The sequence below is a fragment of the Cinclus cinclus genome, chromosome 31 (assembly GCF_963662255.1).
Source record: "Cinclus cinclus chromosome 31, bCinCin1.1, whole genome shotgun sequence".
Lineage (NCBI taxonomy): Eukaryota > Metazoa > Chordata > Aves > Passeriformes > Cinclidae > Cinclus > Cinclus cinclus.
The window spans coordinates 818,502-841,743 of NC_085076.1; the positions used below are offsets into that span (position 1 = coordinate 818,502).

At 62.6% G+C, this 23,242-nt stretch overlaps 4 protein-coding genes across 4 annotated transcripts; all 4 read right to left on the minus strand.

Annotated features, from left to right (window-relative positions):
- Positions 1-228: 228 nt before the first annotated feature.
- LOC134055255 (lysosomal acid glucosylceramidase-like) lies at positions 229-2,805 on the minus strand. The gene is made up of 10 exons (XM_062511451.1): positions 2,724-2,805; positions 2,417-2,608; positions 2,194-2,340; positions 1,931-2,064; positions 1,538-1,710; positions 1,200-1,437; positions 896-1,120; positions 643-806; positions 441-566; positions 229-360 (listed from the first exon to the last, which is right to left on the minus strand). The coding sequence occupies exons 1-10, from the start codon at positions 2,788-2,790 to the stop codon at positions 252-254; spliced, it is 1,575 nt and encodes a 524-aa protein (XP_062367435.1). The 5' UTR covers positions 2,791-2,805; the 3' UTR covers positions 229-251.
- Positions 2,806-6,643: 3,838 nt separating this feature from the next.
- LOC134055236 (lysosomal acid glucosylceramidase-like) lies at positions 6,644-11,224 on the minus strand. The gene is given in 11 exon segments (XM_062511418.1): positions 6,644-6,749; positions 6,824-6,949; positions 7,027-7,190; positions 7,259-7,483; positions 8,231-8,465; positions 8,569-8,741; positions 9,084-9,217; positions 9,350-9,496; positions 9,572-9,763; positions 9,971-10,081; positions 11,185-11,224. Coding segments are annotated over 11 exon segments (1,653 nt in total).
- Positions 11,225-13,909: 2,685 nt separating this feature from the next.
- LOC134055189 (lysosomal acid glucosylceramidase-like) lies at positions 13,910-17,061 on the minus strand. Its single transcript, XM_062511345.1, has 10 exons — positions 16,768-17,061; positions 16,293-16,484; positions 16,072-16,218; positions 15,854-15,987; positions 15,602-15,774; positions 15,262-15,499; positions 14,907-15,131; positions 14,660-14,823; positions 14,399-14,524; positions 13,910-14,302 (listed from the first exon to the last, which is right to left on the minus strand). The coding sequence occupies exons 1-10, from the start codon at positions 16,832-16,834 to the stop codon at positions 14,200-14,202; spliced, it is 1,569 nt and encodes a 522-aa protein (XP_062367329.1). The 5' UTR covers positions 16,835-17,061; the 3' UTR covers positions 13,910-14,199.
- A 1,160-nt stretch (positions 17,062-18,221) lies between these two features.
- Positions 18,222-22,885, minus strand: ENTREP3 (endosomal transmembrane epsin interactor 3). Its single transcript, XM_062511630.1, has 12 exons — positions 22,667-22,885; positions 22,027-22,083; positions 21,765-21,875; positions 21,456-21,581; positions 21,254-21,361; positions 20,915-21,075; positions 20,717-20,816; positions 20,549-20,633; positions 19,870-20,451; positions 19,572-19,640; positions 18,955-19,217; positions 18,222-18,392 (listed from the first exon to the last, which is right to left on the minus strand). The coding sequence occupies exons 1-12, from the start codon at positions 22,883-22,885 to the stop codon at positions 18,222-18,224; spliced, it is 2,052 nt and encodes a 683-aa protein (XP_062367614.1).
- Between the last annotated feature and the right edge of the window lie 357 nt (positions 22,886-23,242).

Below are 23,242 nucleotides of genomic sequence, written 5' to 3' on the forward strand. Positions count from 1 at the left end.
TGAGGGGCCACTGAGCTGGCACCAAGGGGAGGTTAGGGGTTCAGGCAAGTTTGTAGAAAATCTATTTTAGTTTATGAAAACATCTAGAAAAGCACAGGCATTGCAGCCCTAGGGTCAAAGAGGTACCCTGGGGCACAGGGGCCTGCAGGGGCTGTGCTGCAGCCCCAGCCCCATTGGAGTCTTCTCTCCAAGCTGCCACAGCACCGCATTCCTGGTTCTGGCACCTCACTCCTCTGCTGGCTGTGGCCAAGCTAGGCTGGCTGCTTCCAGAGGAACGTCTGGATGGAGTCGCTGGGAGCCACAGCCTCAATGAAGCCGACACGCGGGTCAGAGATCCCAAAGGACACATCCATGGGGGAGCTGTGGGGGAAACAAGAGAGGATGGGGACTCAGTGGAGTCAATGGGGCCTTTTACTGGGGATCAGAACTGAGCCACTTACCGGTTCAGGACCACCAAGACGATGGCACCGTCGGGGCGCAGGAAAGCTGAGTGCTCCAGGTCACACCGGCGGCACTTCTTGGAGACGGCCAGTCCCACACGCTGTGAGCCCTCGGGGATGAACTTGCTGTGGGGACAAGCAGGTTCAGAGTCTGGTATTTAGGATGTGGTACTGGAGCTAGCAGCATGTGGCCCCAACACACCTGAAGTGGCCCAGGTGGTAGAACATGGGCTGCTTGTAGAAGATGTCTTTGCTGCTGTCCACAATGACGGGGCTGTCCACATAGTTCTTGCTCCAGTTGGGGCCTCCCTCCATGTCCAGGGCCAGGTTCCAGTCAGTCCAGCCTGTCACGTAGTTGTTAAGGTTCTGTGGGGCAGAAGGTGGTACTGAGCCACAGGCAGGTCCAAGGTCTGGCCAGAGCGGCTGGTGCACCCCTGGCTCCCACCAGGCCCTACCGTCAGGATGCTGTGGCTGTACTTGCTCCCACGGTCCCAGCCACCTAGCACCACCCTGGGCTCCCAGAAGTAGGAGCCTGTGGAAGCCTCTGTGGAGAGGAGGAAGTAGTCCGGGAAGAGGTGGTGGGTGATGGAGAGTGTCAGGTCAATGGGTGCCAGAAAATCCAGGTACCAGTGGATGCCAATGCCGCTGATGTAGCTGGCAGCCACAGGGTCTTTGAGAACCTGGCAGGGGAAAAGGGTTACCAGTGCCCAGGGCTGGGAGATCTGCTGTGGGGCCAGGGCAGCTGCTATGGGGACTCACCACCTCGGCCCAGTAGGGTAGCATCACCCTCTGGTCATCCAAGATGATGAGCTGGACATGGTTGTGGGAGCTGTTGGCCAATGCCGGGCCCAGGTCCTGGGCAATGAAGTCCCGCTGGTGCTCAGGAGAGAAGCCCAGGCACTGGAAGGGGTAGAAGATGATCTCACCAGCTGTGGGCTCATTCCCTGCTGTCACTGCCCAGAAGGTCAGGTTGTGCTTGGCATATTCATCCAGGAACCTGGTGTGGGGTAGATGGTGAATGGCCCTGTTGTACCTATGCCAGTCCCAGTTCCAGGTATGGCATCCCTGGCACCCACCACTCTCCTGTGGCCCCTTACCGGATGAAGTACTTGGCCCAGGCCCGGTGGTACTTGTCCCCAGGGCTGCCCTTCAGTGTTCCCCTCCCTGTCATCGCTCCATTTGTCTTCATCCAGACTGGAGAGGTCCAGGGGCTGGCATACAGTGACAGCGGCTGCTTGGCCACTGCCTGGGCTGCTTGGAGGATGGGGATCTAAGGAGAAGTGGGATGGGACAGAGGTCTTCGGGTCTATCCCAGTGCTGGCAGTGCAGACAGCAGGAGGAGTCATCTCCCTCTCCAGATACGGGAAATTACTCCCTTTCCCCATCCCATCCCATCCCATCCCATCCCATCCCATCCCATCCCATCCCATCCCATCCCATCCCATCTCAGCAGCAGACCCAGTCCCTCAGACTCTTCCTGCAGGATTCACCTTCATGTGTGTGTCCTCCTCTGTCAGGTTGAAGTGCCTCAGCTCAAAGTCACCCTCGGCATCAGCATAGGTGTACAGGCGGACAGAGAAGTCAGTGCTGGCCATGGGCACCCGCACCAGGTTGTACTCAATGCCTGAGGACAGGGCAGGTGGTGATGGGCATCCCCAAATTGCCTTTGGAGGACCAGATCCCCCAGCCCCTCAGAACAAATCTCAGCAGCCACACCCCATCTCTACCACCCAACAGCATGCCCTGGGCTCACCTTCCTCGGAGAAGTAGGAGCGCAGCAGGTGGTTCTGGGCATCCTTGGACAGGGACTGGATGTTGATGGCAGCCGCGTCAGTGATGGAGCCACCAAACCCCTTCACCTTCTGGTACCTCTGCGCTGTGTCCAGGGTGAGGTGGAAATCTGTGGGGACACACAGTGTCACCATCCCCGCTGTGTAGGACAGACTCTCTCACAGCAGGTGCAGCCAGGGTAGTACCTGGGCTCTTGGTATTGTGCTGGAATCTTCCCTCGCTCCGCTCCAGCCGCTTGCCGGCCTTGCTGCTCTCATACTTGACATAGGAGCCGGGGGCTGGCAGGACCAGGGGGTCCAGCGTGTCACAGTATGTGGCACTGCAGGCACAGACCAGTGAGCCATGCCCAAAATCCTTGGCATCACAGGGACGGCCACCTTCAGCAAAGGAAAGACCAGGTAGGCACCGAGGACTGTAGCAGGAGCCTAGCTCATCCCTTTGACCCATGACAGAGCCCAAATCCACTGCCCAGGGCCACTTTCCAGAACGTACCTGTGGCCTGCAGGGCTGCCTGTGCCAGCAGGAGCCAGCCCAGGACACTGGCACAGCCTGGCCCCATGGCACCTCTGCCGCAGTGGTTCAGACGATGCGGATGGACACTCCGGAGCACAGGGAGCTGTCAGCACCCAGAGCTTCTCAACCTGACCCAGCCCCACACAGGGACAGAGACACAGGGCAGGGAGAGCCCCAGCATCATCCCCCTGCCCAGGGACTTTGGAGACCACTAGACCCCCCTGCCAGGGCTAAGCCTGTCCTGCCCTCTGCCCACTGCCCAGCCCAGCACTCACCTTCCCTTCCACCCCTCCAGAGTCTACCAACAGTTCTGGCTGTGTCCCAGGTGGGGGTGCAGTCCCCCAGGTGTGGGCAGCCCCCAGGGGTGAGCCACCCCACCAGTCCACTGTTCCCAGCTGCCCACGCTGGCTGTACCCAGCAACTTTGTTCACTCCCATCAGCTCCCTCCCACTCCTTCTCCCTCCTCACTTGTTCCACAGCTGTGCCGTGCCGTGTCATGCCATGCTGCATCACCCAATGCCTCCCGAGCCATGGCTAGGAGCAAACAGCTCCATGCTCCCAATCCCACAGGTGTTGCAGCTGGGGCTTGTCCATCCAGAGTGGTTTGGGGCTCAAACCCCTGCATGGAGAGTCCCACGTTCCCCTGTTCTGTGCAGGTGTTCACACCATGTCCTGTCCTTCCCATGGTGCTGGGTAAGGAGCCTCTCAGTGAGAGCTCAGGAAGAGCCACCTCCAAGCCTCAGGACCCTGGTGCCAGACTGAGGACACCTGGGGTCCTCTGCCAGGTTGGAATGGTGCTGTCTTGCTACTCCCTGAGATCCTGTGGGATGTGGAGTGGGGGCAGGAAGCTGTCCCACCTCCATTGCCTCCCACCTTGGGAATATGTCCAGCTTGGTTAGGGCATGGCCTCAGCATGGTCCTGCTGCCCAGGGCTGTCCCATGCCCATCCCTGTCCCCATCCCTAGACCTATTCCCACCTGCTGAAGCTGCTTCGGATCCAAGGGGACTCACCTGCTGCCAAACCACCTCTTGCTGCGTCTCTGCGGCAGCGGCGGTGGGACCTGTGTCCTGGCTGCGCCTGATGGGAGGTGACGCGTCTGGTGGAGCAGGAAAGGTGAGTTTGGAATGGGACAGCTCATGGGATTCTGTGTTTGAAGAGGAGCCCGGGGATGATTTTGCAACCTAGCTTCAATAAGCTTTCCACACACCACAGCATTTGCAAAGCTCTCCTGAAACCTGTTCCAGTGGCCAGAGGGAAGCTGGGGAGGGGAGGATGCCCCCCAAGTCACTCCCCATAGTCAGGCCTGCCCTGCTCCCCTTGGGAAGAGCCCCACGGGAGCAGCCCTGTGTCCCTGGGACCCCTCGGACAGGGCAGGGCTGGCTGTGCCCACCCAGGGTCCCTGCTCATCCCACCCAGCAGCAGTTCAGCTTTGCCATGACCAGTGCCACTGCCACGACCTGTGTCCCATTTGTGACGGCTCCAGGACCTTTCCTGGCATGGGCAGAGGCAGCAGGCGGTCATGGCAGGGGCCCCCGACCCCTCGTGCTGGCCCCGAGGGCGATGGGCACAGCAGAAGGCTGCAGGCGCTGTCCACCGAGGTCCCCTCGCCCCCGCCCCTCGGCCGTGTCCCCCACGCCAGAGCCCCATGCCGCAGCGAGCTGGGTGGAGCAGTTTTATCATCTGCAAAACAAGTCTGGGCTCCACACCGTCTAATTTGGGATTCTTCCTAATTGCAGGCATCTGCTCCGCAGGAGAAACAGGAGGCGGGCAGACGCGCGGGGGGAGTGGCATCTGCCCCGGGGTGCCCTTGGAGCAGCTGGTGAGGGTGGCCAGGGAGGCAGACCCCACCCAGGGACCACAGCCCCTCACTGAGCGTCACAGCCCCTGACCCAGGGTCACAGCCCCTCGCTGGAGGCCGCAGCCCCCCACCCAAGTCCCTGCTCCTCCTGCGGCCACCAGAGAAGGGATCCCCCAACACACGCCGCAGGCAGTGGGGATGATGGGGATGGTTCCCCCCATCCATTGCCGGGGATGTTGCACCCGTTTTCCGTCTGGCTTTTGAACGGAGAGGGAAGGCACCATCCTGAAGCAGCTGAGGTTCCAAACAGACAGGAACAGGGAGTCAGCCCAGAGGGGCTGGGCCAAAGCCTTTCCCTGCAAACTCGTCCCTGAGCACTGCTGAGCACCACAGGCGAGGGCTCCATATGGGCCATCCCAGCACAGCAGAGATCCAATTGTCCCCAAAAGGGACATTTCTAAGGTGCCAGGAATAGCATGGCAGCAGGACCAGGGCAGTGACCCTGTGCTGGGCACTGATGAGGTCAGACCTCGAATCCTGGGGGTCAGTCCTGTGCCCCTCAAGACAAGAGGGACATTGAGAGTCTGGAGCATGTCCAGAGAAGGGGATGGGGCTTAGGAGGGGTGTGGAGCACCAGGAGAGGTTGAGGGATCTGAGGGGGGTTCATCCTAGAGGAAAGAAGGCTCAGAGGGAACCTTCTGGCTCTGCTCTGACAGAGGGTGCAGCCAGGTAGGGGTCAGGCTTTTCTCCCAGTGATCAAGAGACCAGACAAGAGGAAATAATTTCATGTTGGACTAGGAGAGTTGTGGCATTTCCCAGGAGAGAATTAGGTTGAATATTAAAGAAAATTTCTTCACGGACAGGACTGTCCAGCCCTGGGATTGGCTTCCTGGTGCAGTGGTGGAGTTGCCATCCCTGGAGGGATTTAACAAATGTGTATGGAGCACTTGGGGACATGATTTAGGGCTGGCCTTGGCAGTGCTGGGGGAACAGTTGGACTTGATGATCTTTGAGGCCTTTTCCAACCTCAAGGATTCCATGATTCTATTCTGTGATTCTAAGCACAGGCAGCCTGACCCAGCTGCCACTGGGGCCAGCATTCCCCAGGAACACAGATAAAAACACAGGACAGGCTGATGTGCTCCATGAACAGGGATGGGACGGAGCCCGGTGCCACCTTCACACCACACTCCAATAAACCAGCTGTAAAGCCTCTGGGTTTTTCATTTTCCCCAACCTCAGCAGTTCCGTGGCTCTCACGCAGGGGCATTGGCCAAAGAGAGCTCTGGCTTTCTCATTCCTGTACTTCAAAGATGCTGCTAACGTTCCCAAAGGCACAGGGAACACTGTAACTGGTATTTAGGGAAAGCAAACAGGACAGGGAGGTCATTGCGGGCTGCGGCCGGTGTTGGCCACAGACAGAATAGAGGGGACTCTGTCCAGAGGCCACCCTGGAGAAGTGGCACCAGCCTAATTTGTCCATAAGGTTTGGTGGATGGGGACACTGATATTATTTACTCTGCCTTTCTGACAGCGTCTGACATTTGGATTTTTAAAAAATTCCCCCAAAAAAGTAGGCTGTGGAAAACCAACAGCACATATGAAACGAATCAAGGGCTGGCAGCGTCAGAGGCTCCAGCTGCAGGGATAAACAAGGAACCACCCGCAGGCCACGGGGGCTGGAGCCCCCGGGGTACCCCTGGCCCCGCGCCGTCCCGCCGAGGAAAACCGAGCGATTTCCGAGCGCGTAGAGGAAACACTGACGGGAACGGCGCATTCCGGAGGGAGCGCGTCATGGCTTTACTTGGCGCCCGCGACACACGGGAAGGTTTCAAGGGGGCCACGTGTGGAAGTGTGGTCCAGGAGACGGTGCAGAGGGAACTTCCAGGGGGATGGGAAGTGCCGGGAGGGAGGGAGGGGAGGCTGGAAAGCAGCCGGCCCGGCCAGACCCCGGTGCCGGGAGCACACGGAGCCCCTCGTGCAGGGGCTGCACTCCCAGCAATGGTCACCATCTGCTTCCACCCTTGAGGGATGGTGGAAAGGGTGGAGGAAGAGATGACCCCCAGAGCCCCCCAGAGCCCCCCAGCACTCCCCTGGCTATTACTGCTGGCGCCACAGGTAGGTCTGGATGGAGTGGGCTGGAGCCACAGTCTCAATGAACCCCATGGCAGGGTCCCAGATTCCAAATGGCACATCCCAGCCAAACCTGGGGAATGAGAGGAGCTGAGTAGGTCGGCACAGCCAGGGCTGAGCATCACCCCATCCCGTGCCCGGGCTGACCTGTTGAGGACCACCAGGACAAGGGCACCATCGGGGCGCAGAACGGCCACGTGCTCCAGCTGGCAGAGGAGGCAGCGGCGGTTTCTGTGCAGCCCCACCCGCCGGGAACCCTCGGGGATGAACTTGCTGTGGGAAGATGACCAGGAGAGGGGTTCTGCCCCTGGTCTGGAGCTGGCAGCAGCACCTGAGCTCCCCTGACCCACCTGAAGTGCCCCAGGTGGTAGAACATGGGCTGCTTGTAGAAAACATCCTTGCTTCCATCCACAATGACTGGGCTGTCCACAAAGTTCTTAACCCAGTTGGGGCCTCCCTCCAGATCCAGGGCCAGGTTCCAATCGGTCCAACCAGACACAAAATGGTTCATGACCTGGAGGAGCAGGGAAGGGGCTGAGCAGGGCTCCTCCCAGCCCCGGGCGGGCAGTGTGGGGGCCGTACCGTCAGGATGCTGTAGCTGTAGTGGTTCCCCCGCTCCCAGCAGCCCAGGGACACGGCGAAGCGGAACATGAAGAAGCCAGTGCAGGCCTCCGTGTAGAGGAGGAAATGGTCAGGGAAGAGCTTGTGGGTGGCCTCCAGGCTGCAGCCGGGTGGGACGATGGCATCCAGGTACCAGTGGACCGCCAGGCCAGCCACATAACGGGCAGCTGTGGCATTTCCCAGGACCTGAGGAGGAAAGAAGATGCTTCACACCGAGGCTACCCATGCCTGAAGCCTGTGGGGATGGACACATGGACTCCCTGTGCCAGTGTGGTCTCCCAGGGCCACCTCTTGTCCCCTCCCATGAGCACCACAGCCTACCCCACCTGCAGCCCCCTTCCTGCAGCACTGCACCCATTTGACCAGCACCATAGCATGGGTCTAGTGCCCCAACATGGCTTTGGCACCTTGCTGGGTGCAGTGCTAAGCAGATGGGGCACAAGTTTGCCCCTTGGTGGGCCCCTTGCCCCCCACCTGGCTCTGCTGTTGCCTGATCCTCCCTCCACATCTCCCCTGGCGTGCTCCAGCCCTGCAGCCATGCTATGGCTGGAGGCAAAGGAGGGACATGCTGCCTGGCTTGAGACTGGGGCAGAAGCATGTTTAACTTTCTTCCCTCTTAGTTTAAGGCAATTCCCCCAAACAGCCCTTGCAGCACTGGGGGGGGGGGGGAACCAAATCAGCCCAAACTGCCCAGAAAAGGTGCTGGTGTCCAGCAGCACTGCCAAGGTCCAGGGATCCAGGATGTGGGTGCCACCTCCTGTCCTCACTCCCACAGGGCACATGAGGAGGCAGGTACTCCAGCTCCAGCTCCCACTCCAGCAGACCCGGTTTGCTCCCACTCTCTAGGGCTGGGAGAGGCCACTGGCTCCATTTCCCATAAAGTCTGGGGCTGGGGCACGAGGCGGAGGGGAATTAAGAAGTGCTGCTCTTCACCACTTTGGCCCAGTGCGGGAGGTGGATGCGTTGGTCGTCCAGCATAAGGAGCCGTGTGCGGTGGGGGCTGCGGGCCAGCGCGGGGCCCAGGTCCTGGGCGATGAAGTCCCGCTGTTGTGCGGCCGTGAAGGCAATGGTGGGGGCCTGGGGGGGAGTGAAGAGCCCCGCCAGTGGTTCGTTCTGTGCTGTCACTGCCCAGAAGGTCACGTTGTGTTTGGCGTATTCATCCAGGAACCTGGTGCAGAGAAGGGGAGCAGAATCAGCTATGCTGCCCCCTCCCCCCACCCCACTCCCCAGTCCTCCTGCTGTCCATCCCAGCCTGATTCCAGAGACAGTACTTGATGAAGTAGTTAGCCCAGGTCTTGTGGTATTTGTCTCCTGCCTTCCCCTTCAGAGTCCCTTTTCCACGGACATCCCCGTTACTCTTCATCCAGGCTGGGGCAGTCCAGGGGCTGGCAAACAGCAACAGCGGCCGCTTGCTTATGGCCAAAGCTCGGCACAGGAGGGGAATCTGTGGGAGGGGGCAGAGGGATAGGGTCAGCTCCAGCTGCAGCTCCCCTAAAGTACAGGGCCCAGCATGGGAGGAAGGGGAGAACTCAAGGGACCTCAGCAGAGACTGGTAGCTGGCAAGCACCACCCTACAGCACAGCACCCTGGCTCCTCACCCCGCCAGTGCCTGCTGGAATGCGCCAGGACGTGCCCCAGAGGAGGTGCCAGCTCCCACAGGCTGTCCCCATGCACCCTGCCACGGTGTGCAGGGCTCAGCAGCACCTGGTCCTGGGGTTCTAGCACACGCAGGAGCTCCAGTATGAGAGGGGACAAGGTGCTGATGGCAGCAGCTTCAGCCTCCCACCTTCATCTTCACATCCTCATCCACCAGCCTAAAGTACTTCAGCTCGTAGTCATCAGGGACATCATCGTAGCTATAAGGGCGCACAGAGAAGTCGCTGCAAGCCATGGGGACCCGGATGAGGTTGTATTCAATCCCTGAGGAGCAGGAAAAGCATCAAGCGGCACCGGAGCAGGCATCCAGGTGACGACATCCCTGCGGCAGGGACAGGCACAGCCACCTCTGGTGACCCCAGGATCTGCTCACACTGCCGTGCCCACATTGCTCACCACTCTCAGAGAAGTAGGAGCGCAGCAGGTTGTCCTGGGCCGGCTGTGACAACTTCAGGATGTTCATGGCAGCAGCATCGGAGAGGGATCCACCGAAGCCCTTCACTTGCTGGTACAGCGTGGAGATGTTGAGAGTCAGCAGCAACCCTGCAGGAAGAGCCCGGCTCAGTCTGTGGAACCTAGGGGTCCTTCGGTGGCACTGCCACCCACCCGTGGCGCTACCTGGGGTGTGCAGACTGCTCTGGAATCTCCCCTCGCTCCGCTCCAGCCGCTTGCCGGCCTTGCTGCTCTCGTACTTGACGTAGGAGCCAGGGGCTGGCACGACCAGGGGGTCCAGCGTGTCACAGTACGTGGCGTTGCAGACGCAGACCACCGAGCCATGGCCAAAATCCTTGGGGATGCAGGGTCGGGCCCCTGGGAGGCATGGGAGGAGGGGGGTGGCTGCCGGCTCAGGGACGTGTCCCTGTCTGCTCTCCCGCCTGCCCCGGGGCGATGCCATTGTCCCCGTGCCCCGCACCCCGGCACCTCCCGGGCATTCAGCTCCGCGCTGCCCCTGGGCTCCTGTCCTTGTCCCAGGGTGCTCAAGCCCCGCTGCCACCCCCGCCACGTCCCCGCGCTCACCTGCCACTTGGGGCACTGGCAGCAGCAGCAACAGCAGCCAGCCCAGGATGCCGGCAGCCCACATGGCCCTTCCACGTTCCCCAAGCTCTGGCAGGTCTCAGGGAGCAGCACCTGCGGCAGGGATACCCTCAGTCAAGGCAGGGGAATGGAGGGATCAGCCCCATCTCCTCATCCTCCTGTTCCTCCTTCCAGTGCCATGGAGCTCCTGCCACATACTCCATTCCCCCCAAACACTCTCATCTTCCAGGTAAGCTGGGGAGCGTCCATCTGTCCCAGGAGCGCGCACCCCACCCGCCTTCACCCCAGCTGCTCCCGACCTGCGCTGCCGCCAGCCCTCCTCCTCCTCAGCAGCTCCAGCCTCCCCACCTCGCCTTTACAGGCAGCTGCTCGGAGACCTCCCTCCGCAGCACACCCTCTCCCACCCCCACAGCTCCTCCTCGCTCTCCTCCCGGCCCGTACCTGCCCTCGGGCGCGGACCGCCGTGCATCTCCTCGCCGTGGGGCACCGAGTCCCCTTCACCCTCCGCCGCCATGCCAAGGAGGGACAGGGACATGGTGCTGGCAGCTGTGCCTGAGTGAAAGGTCCAACCAGCACAGGGAGGTGTCATAGGGGCAGATTCGAGACCTCACTGCTATCCCTGAAGGAAGAGCTGATTCCTTTATTTTGTCAGGCAGGGTCTGGATGAGCTCCTGGGAACCCAGCAGAGCTAAGGGCAGGCTCATGGCACAGCTGTCTGTCCTGCTGGGGACCTCCAACAGCACCCTGGGACACCCACCCTGCTGTCCCCACTGTCCCCCAGGAGCCATGGGGACATGCACTCAGCACAGGAGGGTCCAGGACACCCAGGCAAGGTCAGTGAATGTGGCTGCACAGCTCAGGGCAGCATAAGGGCACAGCAGGAGTGGCCACACAGGAACTGGGACTGTTGTCGTTCCATGCCCAAGCCCTTGGCATCACTCTCCCCAACTCAGCACATGCTGGGGAATGTGGCAGCAGTGGCAGCAAGCAGGCAATACCCCAGCTCCTAGGTGAGCAGGGCTACACTCTGGCTGCCAACAGCAGCAGCTGGACCCTCAAAGATGTCCCAACACCATGTCAGGAGCAAAGCCCAGCTCTGGTGCTCTGGTAGCACTCCCTGCTCCTCCAAGAGTGACCCTCCAGCCCAGCAAGCCAAGGCTGAACTGGGCCAGCTCACCTGTGCACACAGACCCTACCTGATGCCATCACTCAGGATGTTCCCATTCCTATGGACATATACCCATCACTGTGGGGACACCCTTGGCATCTCCACATAGGGGTGGCTCAGGGAATGGAGAGTGGCCAGATCCCAACGACAGCTTCCAGCCACAGCTCTGCTGGCCTGGAGCATCAATCGCTCAGGTCAGGGCTCTCCTGCACAGGGTTAAACTGCTCCGTTAGCTTTCCCTCCATGGGTGGAGCAGCACCTCATGACTAATTTTCTCCATTTCTGGCATATCAGATGCAGCTCTGGGGCAATTCAATTCATCAAAGTTCCTCCTACCCCCAGCACTGCCCTGCTATGGGTCCTGCCACAGTTCCACAGCTCTGCTGGGAGCTGAGCCGTGCAACACCTGGGCCAGCTGCCACTGGGGCTGGGGCAGATGGGGCCAGGTAGCCCCTGGTTATGTCTCACAGGACAAACAGGTGCCCCAGAAGGGAGCTCCTGTCCCTGTCCCACTGCACCATGGATCTCCCACCTCCAAGTGTGATTAAGGTGTGACAAGACTGCTACACCCTGGCTAATAATCCCCAATTTTGGGGAGGGATTAATAGCTCCTAGGGCAATCAGCCACCTCCAAGCTCACTTCCAGCCATCTAGGATGACCCCATTCACCCTTTCCCATTCCAAAGTCCAGTTCTGCCTGCCCCCCATAAGTCACAGCCCCCCAGCTGGCTCAGGTCCCACAACTCCTGGAAGCAAAACACTGCGGAGGCTGCTGGAGCTCATCCTTATCAACACTAGCAGATAAGAGTGTCCTGCTGAGCAGGAAAAGTGAGACCCAGGGGCCAAGCAACGCCTCACATGGAGCTGCTGGTATGGCAGATACCAGGCAGCCCTACCAAGCCCCCAAAGCCACTTCTTGCAGCCAGTCTCCAAATACAGGAAACTCCTGGGGGTGGCAGAGGCCTTGTGGCATCGTGTGACCACCCTTTGCAGTGCACAGGTGGGTTCGTTCCAGGAGGGGGTCAAGGACATGGGGTCAAAGGAGCCATCACAGGAGCCAGGGGGTGAATTTTGTCTCTAAGCCAGGACAGTGTGGTTAGGGACACAGGGACATGAAGCTGGGTTGAGTTACCTTTCTGTGGATCATGACTCTGTAAACATCGATGCCAAAGAGCCTCAGTGTGGCATCACAGCAACTCCTTCCCAGCAGTGGGACCCCTGCCCAGAGCACGTGGGGACAGTGCTCAGGGTGATCTCTGGCTCCAGGCCGGCTGCTGCACGACCCCAGCAGCCCCCAGTCACTGTGAGCCCCAAACAAGCCAAGGCTTTGCACAAGAATTAATGAGCCGAGCCAAGCCCAGCGACGTCGGAGGATTCGCCCCCGCTACGTTTATCCCAGAGTCAGTCGGTCCTTGAGCACCGAGCCGAGCACAGGGATGAGGGCACGTGGACCTGAGTGATTCAGCATCCGGCCACCAGCTGCTAGCAGCAGGGCAGGTAAGCAAGAAACAGGTGGGGGAGCAGCCCTGCACAAGGAGTGGGATGCTGAGAGCAGGGTGGTGGGAGCAGGGTGGTGGGGATGGAACTCGCTGCAGTTATCATCCTGGAGAAACATTTCCCTCTTGTGGACAAACACAAACAGCCTCGGGGCAGGAGCAGAGTGCTCTCCTCAGGACTCTGGTAGCATTCCCCGGGGCTGTGGGGTCCCAGAAGCAGTATCCTGGTGGCTGCCGGGTATGCCAGTGTCCCAGGGTGACACTGTCACTCACTGACCGCGCCTGGGCTGTGCTCAGCCCACGCAGCATCGGGGCTGTCAGTCCTGACAGCACCCCCGGGCACATCCCGCCTGCACGGATCAACCCAGGGGCCCCGCCACCCTCCTCGCCCTGAAATTATGACCTCCCTGCCTTAATCTCCTGCTCTCACGCCCTGCCAGCTCCCTCCCTCCTTCCTGGGTGCGCCCACACTCAGCACCCACTCCTGGTCCTGCCCCCGCTTGCTCAAGCCACCCCAGATCTGTGGTGGGTGCTGAGCCCCTGGTGCATCCCCCCACCCTCCTCACCACTGCGGGGACTCCTTCGGCTCAGTCCCCGTGGGGAACAGCAGGATCCAGGCAGGGCTGCTGCAGCCTGGGCAGCCTCCCAGTCCCAGGAAAGCCCCAGGAGCAGCTGACACTGCCCTGACCTCAGCCAGAGCTGGCTGGGACCGGGACCCCATGCTGTGGTGCTCCTGGAGCTGGCCCTGCCTCCAGCCCCGGCCTCAGGGCCCTTGGGCTGGGAGAGATATGACCCACACAGCCCCTAGCCTGACATCAGGCTGCAAGTGGCTACAGATTGGCAGGAAAAGCACAGAAAGCTAAAGCTTGGCCACAAACCCTGCTCAGCCCTTCCATCAAAGGGGGGTGTCCAAGCATTTTGTTCCTGCTCCTGATGCAACACCCAGAGCATCTGCATTCAGGGTGAATGCCGAGCCACTTGTGAGATCATAAAACCTGTCCCCAAAGGCAGCAGGAGCACACCCGGGTTCTGCTCAGCCCCAGCCAGGCAGCGCATGCTTTGAACTGGAGCAGACTCACACCTGGAGCATCTCTCAGCGGGGTGAGCCCCAGGGGGAGCTGAGGTCGGCGAAGGGCAGGGGGTGGGCAGGGAGAGGTGCTGCCCCACGATGCTCAGGTTGCTGTGCGCTGCTTGCCAGACTCCAGCAGGCTCCATGCCGGGGTGGCACCCAGCCACAGTGCCCAGGAGCAGGGGAGGGACCCAGACGTTTCTCTTCCAGCCGCAGACATCAAGGCAGCATCCATATTTAATGTCGGAACAGCAGAATAGAGAGTTCACAGCCTGTGGGGTCTCCACCCTGAGGGGCACCGGTGCCCCCTGGCCCTCCTGCACATGCACGGCCTCCCCGGCCCGGCCCACTGCGGCTCCGCCACGGCCCCGGGCAGCTGCTTCCCCCGCACGCCCCGGCCCCAGCCCGCGGGCAGCTGGGGCTGCACGTCTGGCCCGGCTGTGTCTGGCCCCTGGCCAGCCACGGGCATTCAGCCCCGTCACTGCCGCAGCCACAGGTAGGTCTGGATGGAGTTGGCCGGAGCCACGGCCGCGATGAGGCCGACAGTGTCCGCCAGCCCGAAAGCGATGTCCTGTGGGGACCTGGGGGACAAGAGCAGGGCGGTCAGACCTGCAGCACCTGCACTGGGCCCAGTGGGATGGGGGTCCCACACAGGGGGGCCGGGCTGCAGTACCCACCGGTTCAGAACCACCACGACCACAGCCCCATCGGGGCGCATGAAAGCCGTGTACTCCAGCGCTGTCTTCTTGGACTCTCTGGAGAGGACAAGCCCCACGCGCTGGGAGCCCTCAGGGATGAATTTACTGAACAAACAAAGGAGAAGCAACCTCAGGGTGGGAGTCACACCACAGGAGAGCTCCTCTCAAGCCAAATTTGCCCTGCTCCTCTCAGGACAAGCTGCTGCTGGAGCCCAGGCAGCTTAGGTGGCTCCAACCCACCTAAAGTGCCCCATGTGGTAGAACATGGGCTGTTTGTAGAAGATGCCTTCACTGCTATCCACGATGATGGGGCTGTCCACATAGTTCTTGACCCAGTTGGGGCCCCCCTCCAGATCCAAGGCCAGATTCCAGTCAGTCCAGCCAGCCACAAAGTGGTTCAGATTCTGCAACAGAACAGCTCAGGTGCCTGCCCAACACCAACAACCCTCCCCAGAGCCCAGTGCACAGGGAAGCACAGGGGCCTCACCATCAGGATACTGTGGCTGTATTGGTTTCCCCTCTCCCAGCAGCCTAGGATCACATCCCGCTCCCAGAAATGAGCTCCAATGGATGCCTCAGTGGCCAGGATAAAGTAGTCAGGGAAGAGCTCATGAGTGGGCAACACTGTGTCCTGTATGGGACCGATGAAATCCAGGTACCAGTGGATGCCGATGCCGTGCACATAGCGAGCTGCCTCCTCATCCTCCAGGACCTGACAAGGAGAAGAATCAGTCCCATGGCCAAAGGCCCAGCCCTCCACAGGATGGAGCACTCAAGCAACCTACAGGGACAGGGGCTCTGCCCCAGGTCACCATGATGGCACACCCCCCCAGCACACTCACCACTCTGGCCCAGTGCGGGAGATGGAGCCGGTTGTCGTCCAGGATGATGAGCTGGACGTGGCGGTGGGAGCTGTTGGCCAGTGCTGGGCCCAGGTCCCGAGCAATGAAATCCCGCTGCTGCTCAGCTGTGAAACCCAGGCACTGGAAGGGGTAGTTGTTGATCAGCCCAGCCGAGGGCTCGTTCTCTGCTGTAACTGCCCAGAATGTCACATTGTGCTTGGCGTATTCATCCAGGAACCTGGTGTGGGGGGAAAGGGGTAAGTCATGAGAAGCCCCCAGTACCACCACTGAGAGTCCCCCAGGTATTGCCCCGGTTCTCTGGCCCCCAGGCGCTCCTCACCGTACAAAGTAGTTGGCCCAGGTCTTGTGGTACTTGTCCCCTGCCTCCCCCTTCAGTGTCCCCTTCCCCACATAGGACTCGCTGGTCTTCAGCCAGGTAGGGGAGGTCCAGGGGCTGGCATACAGTGACAGTGGGCGCTTGCTCATGGCTGAAGCTCGGTGAAGGAGAGGGATCTGCAGGAGGAGGTGGAGGGGCCAACTCAGCTCAGCCCCTGTGACCCTCCACCCCACCCTGCTCTCTCCCACCGCTCGCCTTCAGCTTCGTGTCCTCGTCTCGCAGGCTGAAGTGGGTGAGCTCATAGTCGTAGGGGACATCATCATAGGTATAGGCATGGAGGGAAAAGTCACAGCTAGCCATAGGGAGCCGGATGAGGTTGTACTCCAGCCCTGCCAGGCACAGTGGGACATGAGGTGTATGTGCCAACACCCATAGTTCCTGTCACCATCCCACCTGTCTCCCCAACATCCTACCTTCCTCAGAGAAGTACGAGCGCAGCAGGTGATCCTGTGCTCTTTCCGGCAGGGATAAGATGTTGATGGCGGCCGCATCGGTGATGGAACCACCAAAACCCTTCACCCTCTGGAACCTCTGTGTCATGTCCAGGGTGAGGACAACATCTGCAGGGAGGGGAGCCCAGCATGATGGTGGGTTGCAGCAGGGTTCATCCCGTCCCTGTCACCCGTAGCAGTACCTGGGGCGCAGAGTCTGTGCTGGAATCTCCCCTCGCTCCGCTCCAGCCTCTTGCCAGCCCTGCTGCTCTCATACTTGACATAGGAGCCGACGGCCGGCAGGACCAGGGGGTCCAGCGTGTCACAGTACGTGGCATTGCAGACACAGACCATGGCATCACGGCCGAAGTATTTGGGGCTGCAGGGCCGGGCGCCTGGAGGGGCACGGCAGGGTGGTGGGAGCAGCCTCAGGGATGCGTCCCCGCCAGCTCTCCCGCCTGCCCCGATGGGGATGACGCCACTGCCCCCGTGCTCCACACCCCGGCACCTCCCGAGCACCGAGCTCCACGCTGCCTCCGGATACCACCCCCGATAACTCCCGGGCATCCCCGACCACTGACTCCCAAGGAATTCCCTCCCTTCCCATTCCGGGTCATCGGGCGTCCGGAACCCCCGCGCCCTGCACCCACCGCGTCCCCCAGGGTCCCCCTCGCTCACCTGCGGCCCGCTGCGCGGCCAGCAGCACCAGCAGCAGCCGCCAGCACGGGGCACCGACGGCCCCCATGGCCCCGCCGCTCCCGCTGCGCTTGGATCCGGCCCGGCAGCACCGGGTCCGCCTCCAGCCTGGCCTTTAAGGCCGCCCGGGCAGCCCCGTCCCGCCCACACCCGGTGCAGGAGCGGCACCGATTCTGGGCGGGCCTGGTCCCGGCCCTTCCCCCGCGCCGGTTCCGGGACCGCGAACCGGGGCAACCGCGTGGGCGCGGGGTCGTTTCCCCCCAGCTCCTCCCCAAGAGGCGCAGGCGGTCCCGGTCCCGGTCCCGGTCCCGGTCCCGGTCTTGGTCTCGGTACCTGCTCCCTCCCCACGCCCCGATGGCACCGGCCGCCCCGTCCTGCGGAGCCGCCGCCGGGAAACCGGGACCCGGTACCCCGTGACCCGTCAGCTGACCGCCCGCCCCGCCCCGCTCCGTCCCGTGACACCGGCCCTGTGGGCGTTGGCGACCACCTTTATTCGGTCTCTAGCGAGGGGCAGCGGCCGCGGGACCGGCCCCGCAGCGCGGCCCGGGCGCAGCCGGGCGGGGAGGAACAGGCACGGCCAGTGCGGGGCACCTGCACCGGACCGGACCGGGCGGACTGGAGAAGAGACAGGCATAGCCAGCTCAGGGATAGGGTAAGGGACAGGCATGGCAGTTCCGGGATGCGGGCACGCTGGCACAGGAGGCCAGGGACCAGGCCAGCACAGGGGACAGATCAGGGGACAGGCAAGGTCGTCCTGGAGTACAGGCACGGCTGGCACAGGGGACCGAGGATCAAGCCAGCATAGCCAGCCAAAAGAAGGCAGAAGACAGGCACGGCCAGTGGAAGGGACAGGGCAGGGGACAGGCATGGCTGGCACAAGGGACTGGGGATCAAGCCAGTATAGCCAGCCAAAGGGAACAGGGCAAAGGACGGCACGGCCAGGGCAAGGGACAGGCACGGCTGCCCCAGGGCATAGGCACAGCCGCCACAGGGGACAGACACAGCCGTGCCAGGGTAGAGGCACGGCTGGCACAGGGGACAGGGTATGGCCAGTGTGTGGATCAGGCACAGCCAGAACAGGGGGCAGGGCAAGGAACAGATGTGGCCATCCCAGGGAATAGGCACAGCTGGCACAAGGGACAGGGCAAGGGACAAGCATGTCCAGAAGAAGGGGTAGGGCAAGGAACAGGCATAACCATCCCAGACAGTCAGGGGACAGGTACAGCTGTCCCAGTCCCCTACCAGACACCCCAGGGGACCAGCCCCTCACCCCATTCCCGCTTGGGGAAGGGGCCCAGCCAAGCCCCCGGGGCAGCAGCGCAGGGCCCAGCCCCATCAGGGCAGCAGCAATGTCCGAGCAATGTCCCGGGCTGAGCCCAGAGTGGGACTCCCTCTCCACAGCCGGGCACCGGAGGGTCCCTGCAGGGGCTGTGCCCTCAGAGCGCGCTCTCCTTGCAGGCCCCGCTGAGGCTCCGGGGACGGCTGCGCTCCAGCCGGCGCGTGGACAGGAACCGCCGCAGTGACGAGGTAGAGCTCAGGTCCCCACAGCTCTGCAGGTGGATTCCTTCGTGGGGCCGCTCTGCACCTGGCCAGGCACTCCAGGGAACCTACAACCCACGGGGACAGGCTGCAGCCACAGGGATGGCTGCCCGTGGCACCCTCCAGCACTCACCCCCCTGTTCTCAACCCTTCACGCTCCAGTGCAGCCAGGCGGCACACGGGGCAGGAGGACAGAGGTGACAGGGATGGCAGAGGCGTGCATCATGCGCCCACACTGGCATTTGGGACAGGTTCATTCCCGTCAAGGCCTCCCGGGCTGCGCAAGGACTCCGACGTCCTATAAAGCTGAGTTGCTGGGATGTCCCAGCAGCTTCCTCCAGGTGCAGTGACTCAGGGGCAAAGCCGAAGCCATTGCAACAGGCGTGATTTTCCCACCCGTGGCTCCAGTGGGGATCAAGGAAAAGGAGCTGCCCCCCAGGAAGGGCTGGGCAAGGACGGCGCTGCAGGAAGAACGCTCTGCCTGCAGCCAGGATGCCAACTTAATGGGGGTGTGGAAACCACCGAAGGGCCAGGATGGGGGTGCTGATGGGGACAGAAGGGAGAGAGAGCATGGATGGGAGTTCTCTGGGAAGTAGGAGTTGCAAATCTCCTGTGTCTTCCAGAACTCACCTGTTTGTGCCCATGGAAGCTTTGCCCAGACACCTCCATGCCAGCTGCCAGGCTGCGCTTGGGTCTCTGAAGAAACCTGGCCACCAGCCCACGGGTGCCCCGGTAGCCCTTGAGGTCCCCCAGGGAGCGGGTGGTTGTCTTTGACAGCTGCTGTGACACCTTCTTGCAGGGTGGCAGCTTGTTCTTCCCCACTGAGGCTGCCCGGAGCAGCGGCGGGGAGTCACAGTGGGAACGGCGGAGCAGGCAGGCCTCAGAGCACATCCCTGCAGAGTGAGCACTGTCAGACACAGGACACTGCTGTGACAGTCCTGTCCTCATCATCAGACTTGGGACACTGCTGTGACAGACCCATCCCTGCCCCCAGACCCAGGACACTGCTTCAACAGACCCAGGACACTGCTCTGAAGGATCCATCCCCACCATCAGACCCTAGGATGCTGCTCCCAGCAGACATATCCTTGCAGGCCTGAGGTCCTGCTGTCTCCCATCCCCAGTCAGTAGGAGCGGTCTCATTGTTGGTCTCCATAGCCCCAGCCCAGGGTGAGCTCAATCCCCAGAGGGCTACAGACACCCCCCCGGTGCCCCCTTGCTATCCCAGTACATCCCAGTGCCCTGACCTGTATCAGCGGAGGAGTCAGACACGGTGTCCTCCAGTGCTTTGGTATAAAGTACTTCCCTGAAATCTGCTGGGAGCAGAGAGAGCCCTCAGGCCTCGGCAGCTGTGCAGACCCCAGGCAGCACAACCCTCCAGCACCCCCCTGCTCCCAGACCAGCAGACTTCCCCTGCTCCCCCCTTTCCTTCCCAGACTGGCTCTAATCCCATCCGGTCACAGAAAAACACAAGCAAACCCTGCGGCACATCCCGACTGCACCGCACAGACTCTGCCACACGCCCATCCCGTCGTTGTCACCTACCAGCGTGACCGGCCATCGGGACGCCGGGGTCACTGTGTGACCTCAGGAGGGGGCGCGGGGCCAGCCCCGGGGCCGGGGACGAGGGACAGGAGGTCTCGCTGTTGCGCCGGGGGTGGCCGGGGCGGCCGGGGCCGGTGTCCGAGGGGCGGCCAGCCCCGCGCCCCTGCAGCGAGGAACCCTTGTCCTTGAGCCGCACCTCGGGGAAGCAGGGTCCGGCACAGCGCGCCAGCCCCGCCAGCCGATTGCAGCTGTGGGTAACGGCTCCCCCCACCAAAATGCCGTCGTGGCCGGGCTCCGCCGTGGAGCAGGAGTAGGATCGCTCGCCTCGTACGCGGGGCTGGGGAATCTCCTCGAAGGGGCCCTGCAAGCCCAGCGTGGGGCTGCGCGTGTGGTGGCTGCACTGCACGCAGTCCACGCTCAGGCAATAATCGGCGCGGCTGCGCTGGATGGAGCGGAACAGGACGTAGTCGACGGAGCGCATGGAGCCCTGCAGCTCCAGCAGGCACGAATCCTCCGAGGGGCTGCTATCCCCGGGGATGTCCATGATCTCGGACATGATCAGGGACCCGCTGTCCATGGAAACTGCAAGGAGCGGACGGGCACCGCTGAAGAGCTGCCGGAAAGAGCCGAACCTGCTGCAGCCCCGCTCCCATCCGCTGTGCCGAGGGGGAACGCTCACCTTCTCCGCTGAGTACAATGGAGGGGACACGGTCGCAGGTGCAGGCATGGGAGCCCTCTGTCAGCTGCGAGTCGAACAGGGTGGCCTGTGGGACAGCACGCTCAGGGCTCAGCTGAGCAGGAGCCCACCCTGCCTGGCCTCCCCCACCCACGGCCACGTGGCCCCCACCTGGCTGTCTCCCCGGAGCCCCATCACAGTCTCATATGATGGGGGGAAGTCGGTTGGGTAGAGGGGCACAGGGCTGTCCATGGAGCCATTGTAGGTGATGCTGCAGAGGCAAGAGCAGAAAAGCCACACTGGGTGGGACAAGCCCAGCCTGGGGGCACAAGGGCTCCCCACCCTACCAGCTTTGCTCTCAGCTGGTACCTCTGCGCATCTGTCTCAGAGCTGCAGGTGTACTCAGGTGGGTAGTAGGGGGGTGGTGGCACTGGAGGAACAAACTCCTCGAAGTCCATCATGCTCTGCAGAAAGGTGTCAGGTGGGGATGTGCATTCCAATGTCACAGAGCTTGAGCGCTGTGGGACCAGCTGCAGGGAGAAGGGAGAGCTGAGACCTCCTGCCCAGAGATCCAGCAAGGGATGCGTATCCTGGGCTTTAATCTGCACCTGACTGGGGCCAGGTCCTGCCCTGGCACCCCAGGGACCACCCCAGCCTAAGAGCACTGCTCCCAGCCCTGTCTGCTCCTGGGCCAGAGCTGGGACTCACCACGTGGACAATGTCAAGGGAGAAGATCTGGATGCAGCATACGACAGCAGAGAGCGTGCAGATGATAGTGGAGAAGATGGTCAAGCCACAGACACTGAAGAGGAGATCCTGGGGAGCAGTGGGGTGAGCTGCAGAGCCCGCAGAGCATGGCCGGGTGTGCAGCCGCTTCCCAGGGAGCCCTTGTATCCCCCTGGTCCTCCACCTTGAGTGCCACACGGATGCTCCGGCAGTTGGGGTTGGGGAACATGGTCAGCATCTCGCTCTGCTGGCTGCAGGAGGCAGGTGGGGGCTCCAAGCGGGCCTGGCAGCAGACACACGTGTCCCTCTCCTGGGGACAAGAAATACTGTGAGGAAGCTCTGGATGCCGTGCTATCCCTTGAGAGTCACCAGCACATCCCACCATTAGACCCCAGCTGATGAGGAGTTCCTCGTGTCCCCAGAGCCCCACAGCCAGGGACAAGCCGTGCATGGAGGCCCAGGGGACGCTAGGGCTGCCCCCGCTCAGCCTCACCCTCTCGCAGGCCTCCAGGGTCTTCACCAGTTGCGCGTTCTGGCACGACAGGATGGAGCCGGCGAGGCTCAGCATGATGCCCAGCACCGACAGCAGCGTGAAGAAGGCGATCTGCAGCAGGAGGAGAGGGGCTGGCGGCTGCACTGTGCTGTGGAGCAGGGAGCCAGCACAAACGGCTGCGCACCCGGGGGAACGAGGGGTCGCTCGCCCTCCCCATCCTGGACTCCCCCGCCTGCAGAAGGGTGTCCCCCCCAACACCTACCACCAGGGTGAGTGGCCGCTTCCAGGAAATGATGCCGACGAGCCCAGACAGTGCCAGCTGCAGATGCACAAGCCCAGGGGTGAGCACAGGGAGAAGCCTTTCGGGCAGTGGCGCCCCGAGCAGCCCGTGCCCACGGGCAGAGCCCCTCAATCCCTGAAGGCCAGGAGCCAGCCCAGAAGCAGTGGGGCTGTAGGAGCAACCATGGCACCACGAGATGGGAGAAAGTGCTGATTCAGGGCCTGGGGACTGTGGGCTGCTCTGGCTGGGCAGCAGACACAGGCCAGGATCTGTGCTGCGGGGTCAGCACGGAGGACCCCAGGTGCTGCCCTCACCCCAAGACGCAGCAGACAGAGCAGAGCCCCCACAGCCACCCGGTCCATGCCCTGTCCTCACTCCAGTGCCACCACACCTCTCTCTGCCTACGGCTGCATACCCCTAACAGTCCCCCGCACCTCTCGGCGGTCCCCATCACTCAGAGTCACCCTGGGGGAGCCCCTGGGATTTTCCCACAATGCACCGCGGCAGCCACGGGCAGAGGGTGGGGGAGCAGCGGGGCTGCCCTCCCCCGGGACCGGCGGCAAGCTCGGCCCCGGGGGAGCAGCGCAGCCCCCTCCCCGCGCAACCCCGGCCCCGCACTCACCGAGAAGCCGGCCCAGGACGGGCACGAGTGACGGATTTTGGTGGAGGGAGTGATGGTGGCCGCCACCAGGCTGAAGGTGACGATGAGGACGCCGAGGATGGCTTGCACGACACCCAGGACCAGCAGGACCTGCAGCCAGGTGCGCTGGAGGCGAAGGTGGGTGAGGCTGCGGGAGCTGCGGCCGGTCAGCGAGCGACTGGAGTCGGTGGGGGAGGGCATGGCCGCGGCGGGCGAAGGCTCGGGGCCGGCCCCGGAGCCCCGGGGCAGCCGGCGACACCGCGCCAGGACCGCGGGGAGCAGGAGCAGCCGCTCTGCGGGAACGGGCCGGGCTCCACCTTTCGGCCTGCCTGGAGGATGCTGACGGTGGCTCTTCACTGCCCTGGGCGGGGGGGCTCGGGCAGCGCCCACGGCCACGCGGAGCCAGGGCCGCCAGAAGCTCCGCGGAGAACGGAACCGGCCTCGCCGCTCCCTGCGCACCGAGGCCGGGGCTGGCCTAGAGCCGCCGGCCGGAGACGGAGCGCGGCCCCGAGACCGCCGCCTCCTCCCTGGCCGTCGGTGGAGCGCCGGGACCCCGCC

Excerpts from the sequence above, each read along its gene's own strand:
- LOC134055255 (XM_062511451.1), bottom strand. The coding sequence starts at position 2,790 with ATGGGGCCAGGCTGTGCCAGTGTCCTGGGCTGGCTCCTGCTGGCACAG. Across the intron at positions 807-895 it reads ACAGCCACAGCATCCTGACG|AACCTTAACAACTACGTGAC; the intron begins GTAGGGCCTGGT and ends TCTGCCCCACAG. Across the intron at positions 567-642 it reads TACCACCTGGGCCACTTCAG|CAAGTTCATCCCCGAGGGCT; the intron begins GTGTGTTGGGGC and ends TTGTCCCCACAG.
- LOC134055189 (XM_062511345.1), bottom strand. The coding sequence starts at position 16,834 with ATGGGGGCCGTCGGTGCCCCGTGCTGGCGGCTGCTGCTGGTGCTGCTG. Across the intron at positions 15,988-16,071 it reads CTCGTACTTCTCTGAGGAAG|GGCTGGAGTACAACCTCATC; the intron begins GTAGGATGTTGG and ends TGTGCCTGGCAG. Across the intron at positions 14,303-14,398 it reads GTCGTGGTGGTTCTGAACCG|GTCCCCACAGGACATCGCTT; the intron begins GTGGGTACTGCA and ends CTTGTCCCCCAG.
- ENTREP3 (XM_062511630.1), bottom strand. The coding sequence starts at position 22,885 with ATGCCCTCCCCCACCGACTCCAGTCGCTCGCTGACCGGCCGCAGCTCC. Across the intron at positions 22,084-22,666 it reads CGTCCTGGGCCGGCTTCTCG|CTGGCACTGTCTGGGCTCGT; the intron begins GTGAGTGCGGGG and ends GTGCATCTGCAG. Across the intron at positions 19,218-19,571 it reads TGACTCCTCCGCTGATACAG|GGATGTGCTCTGAGGCCTGC; the intron begins GTCAGGGCACTG and ends CTCACTCTGCAG.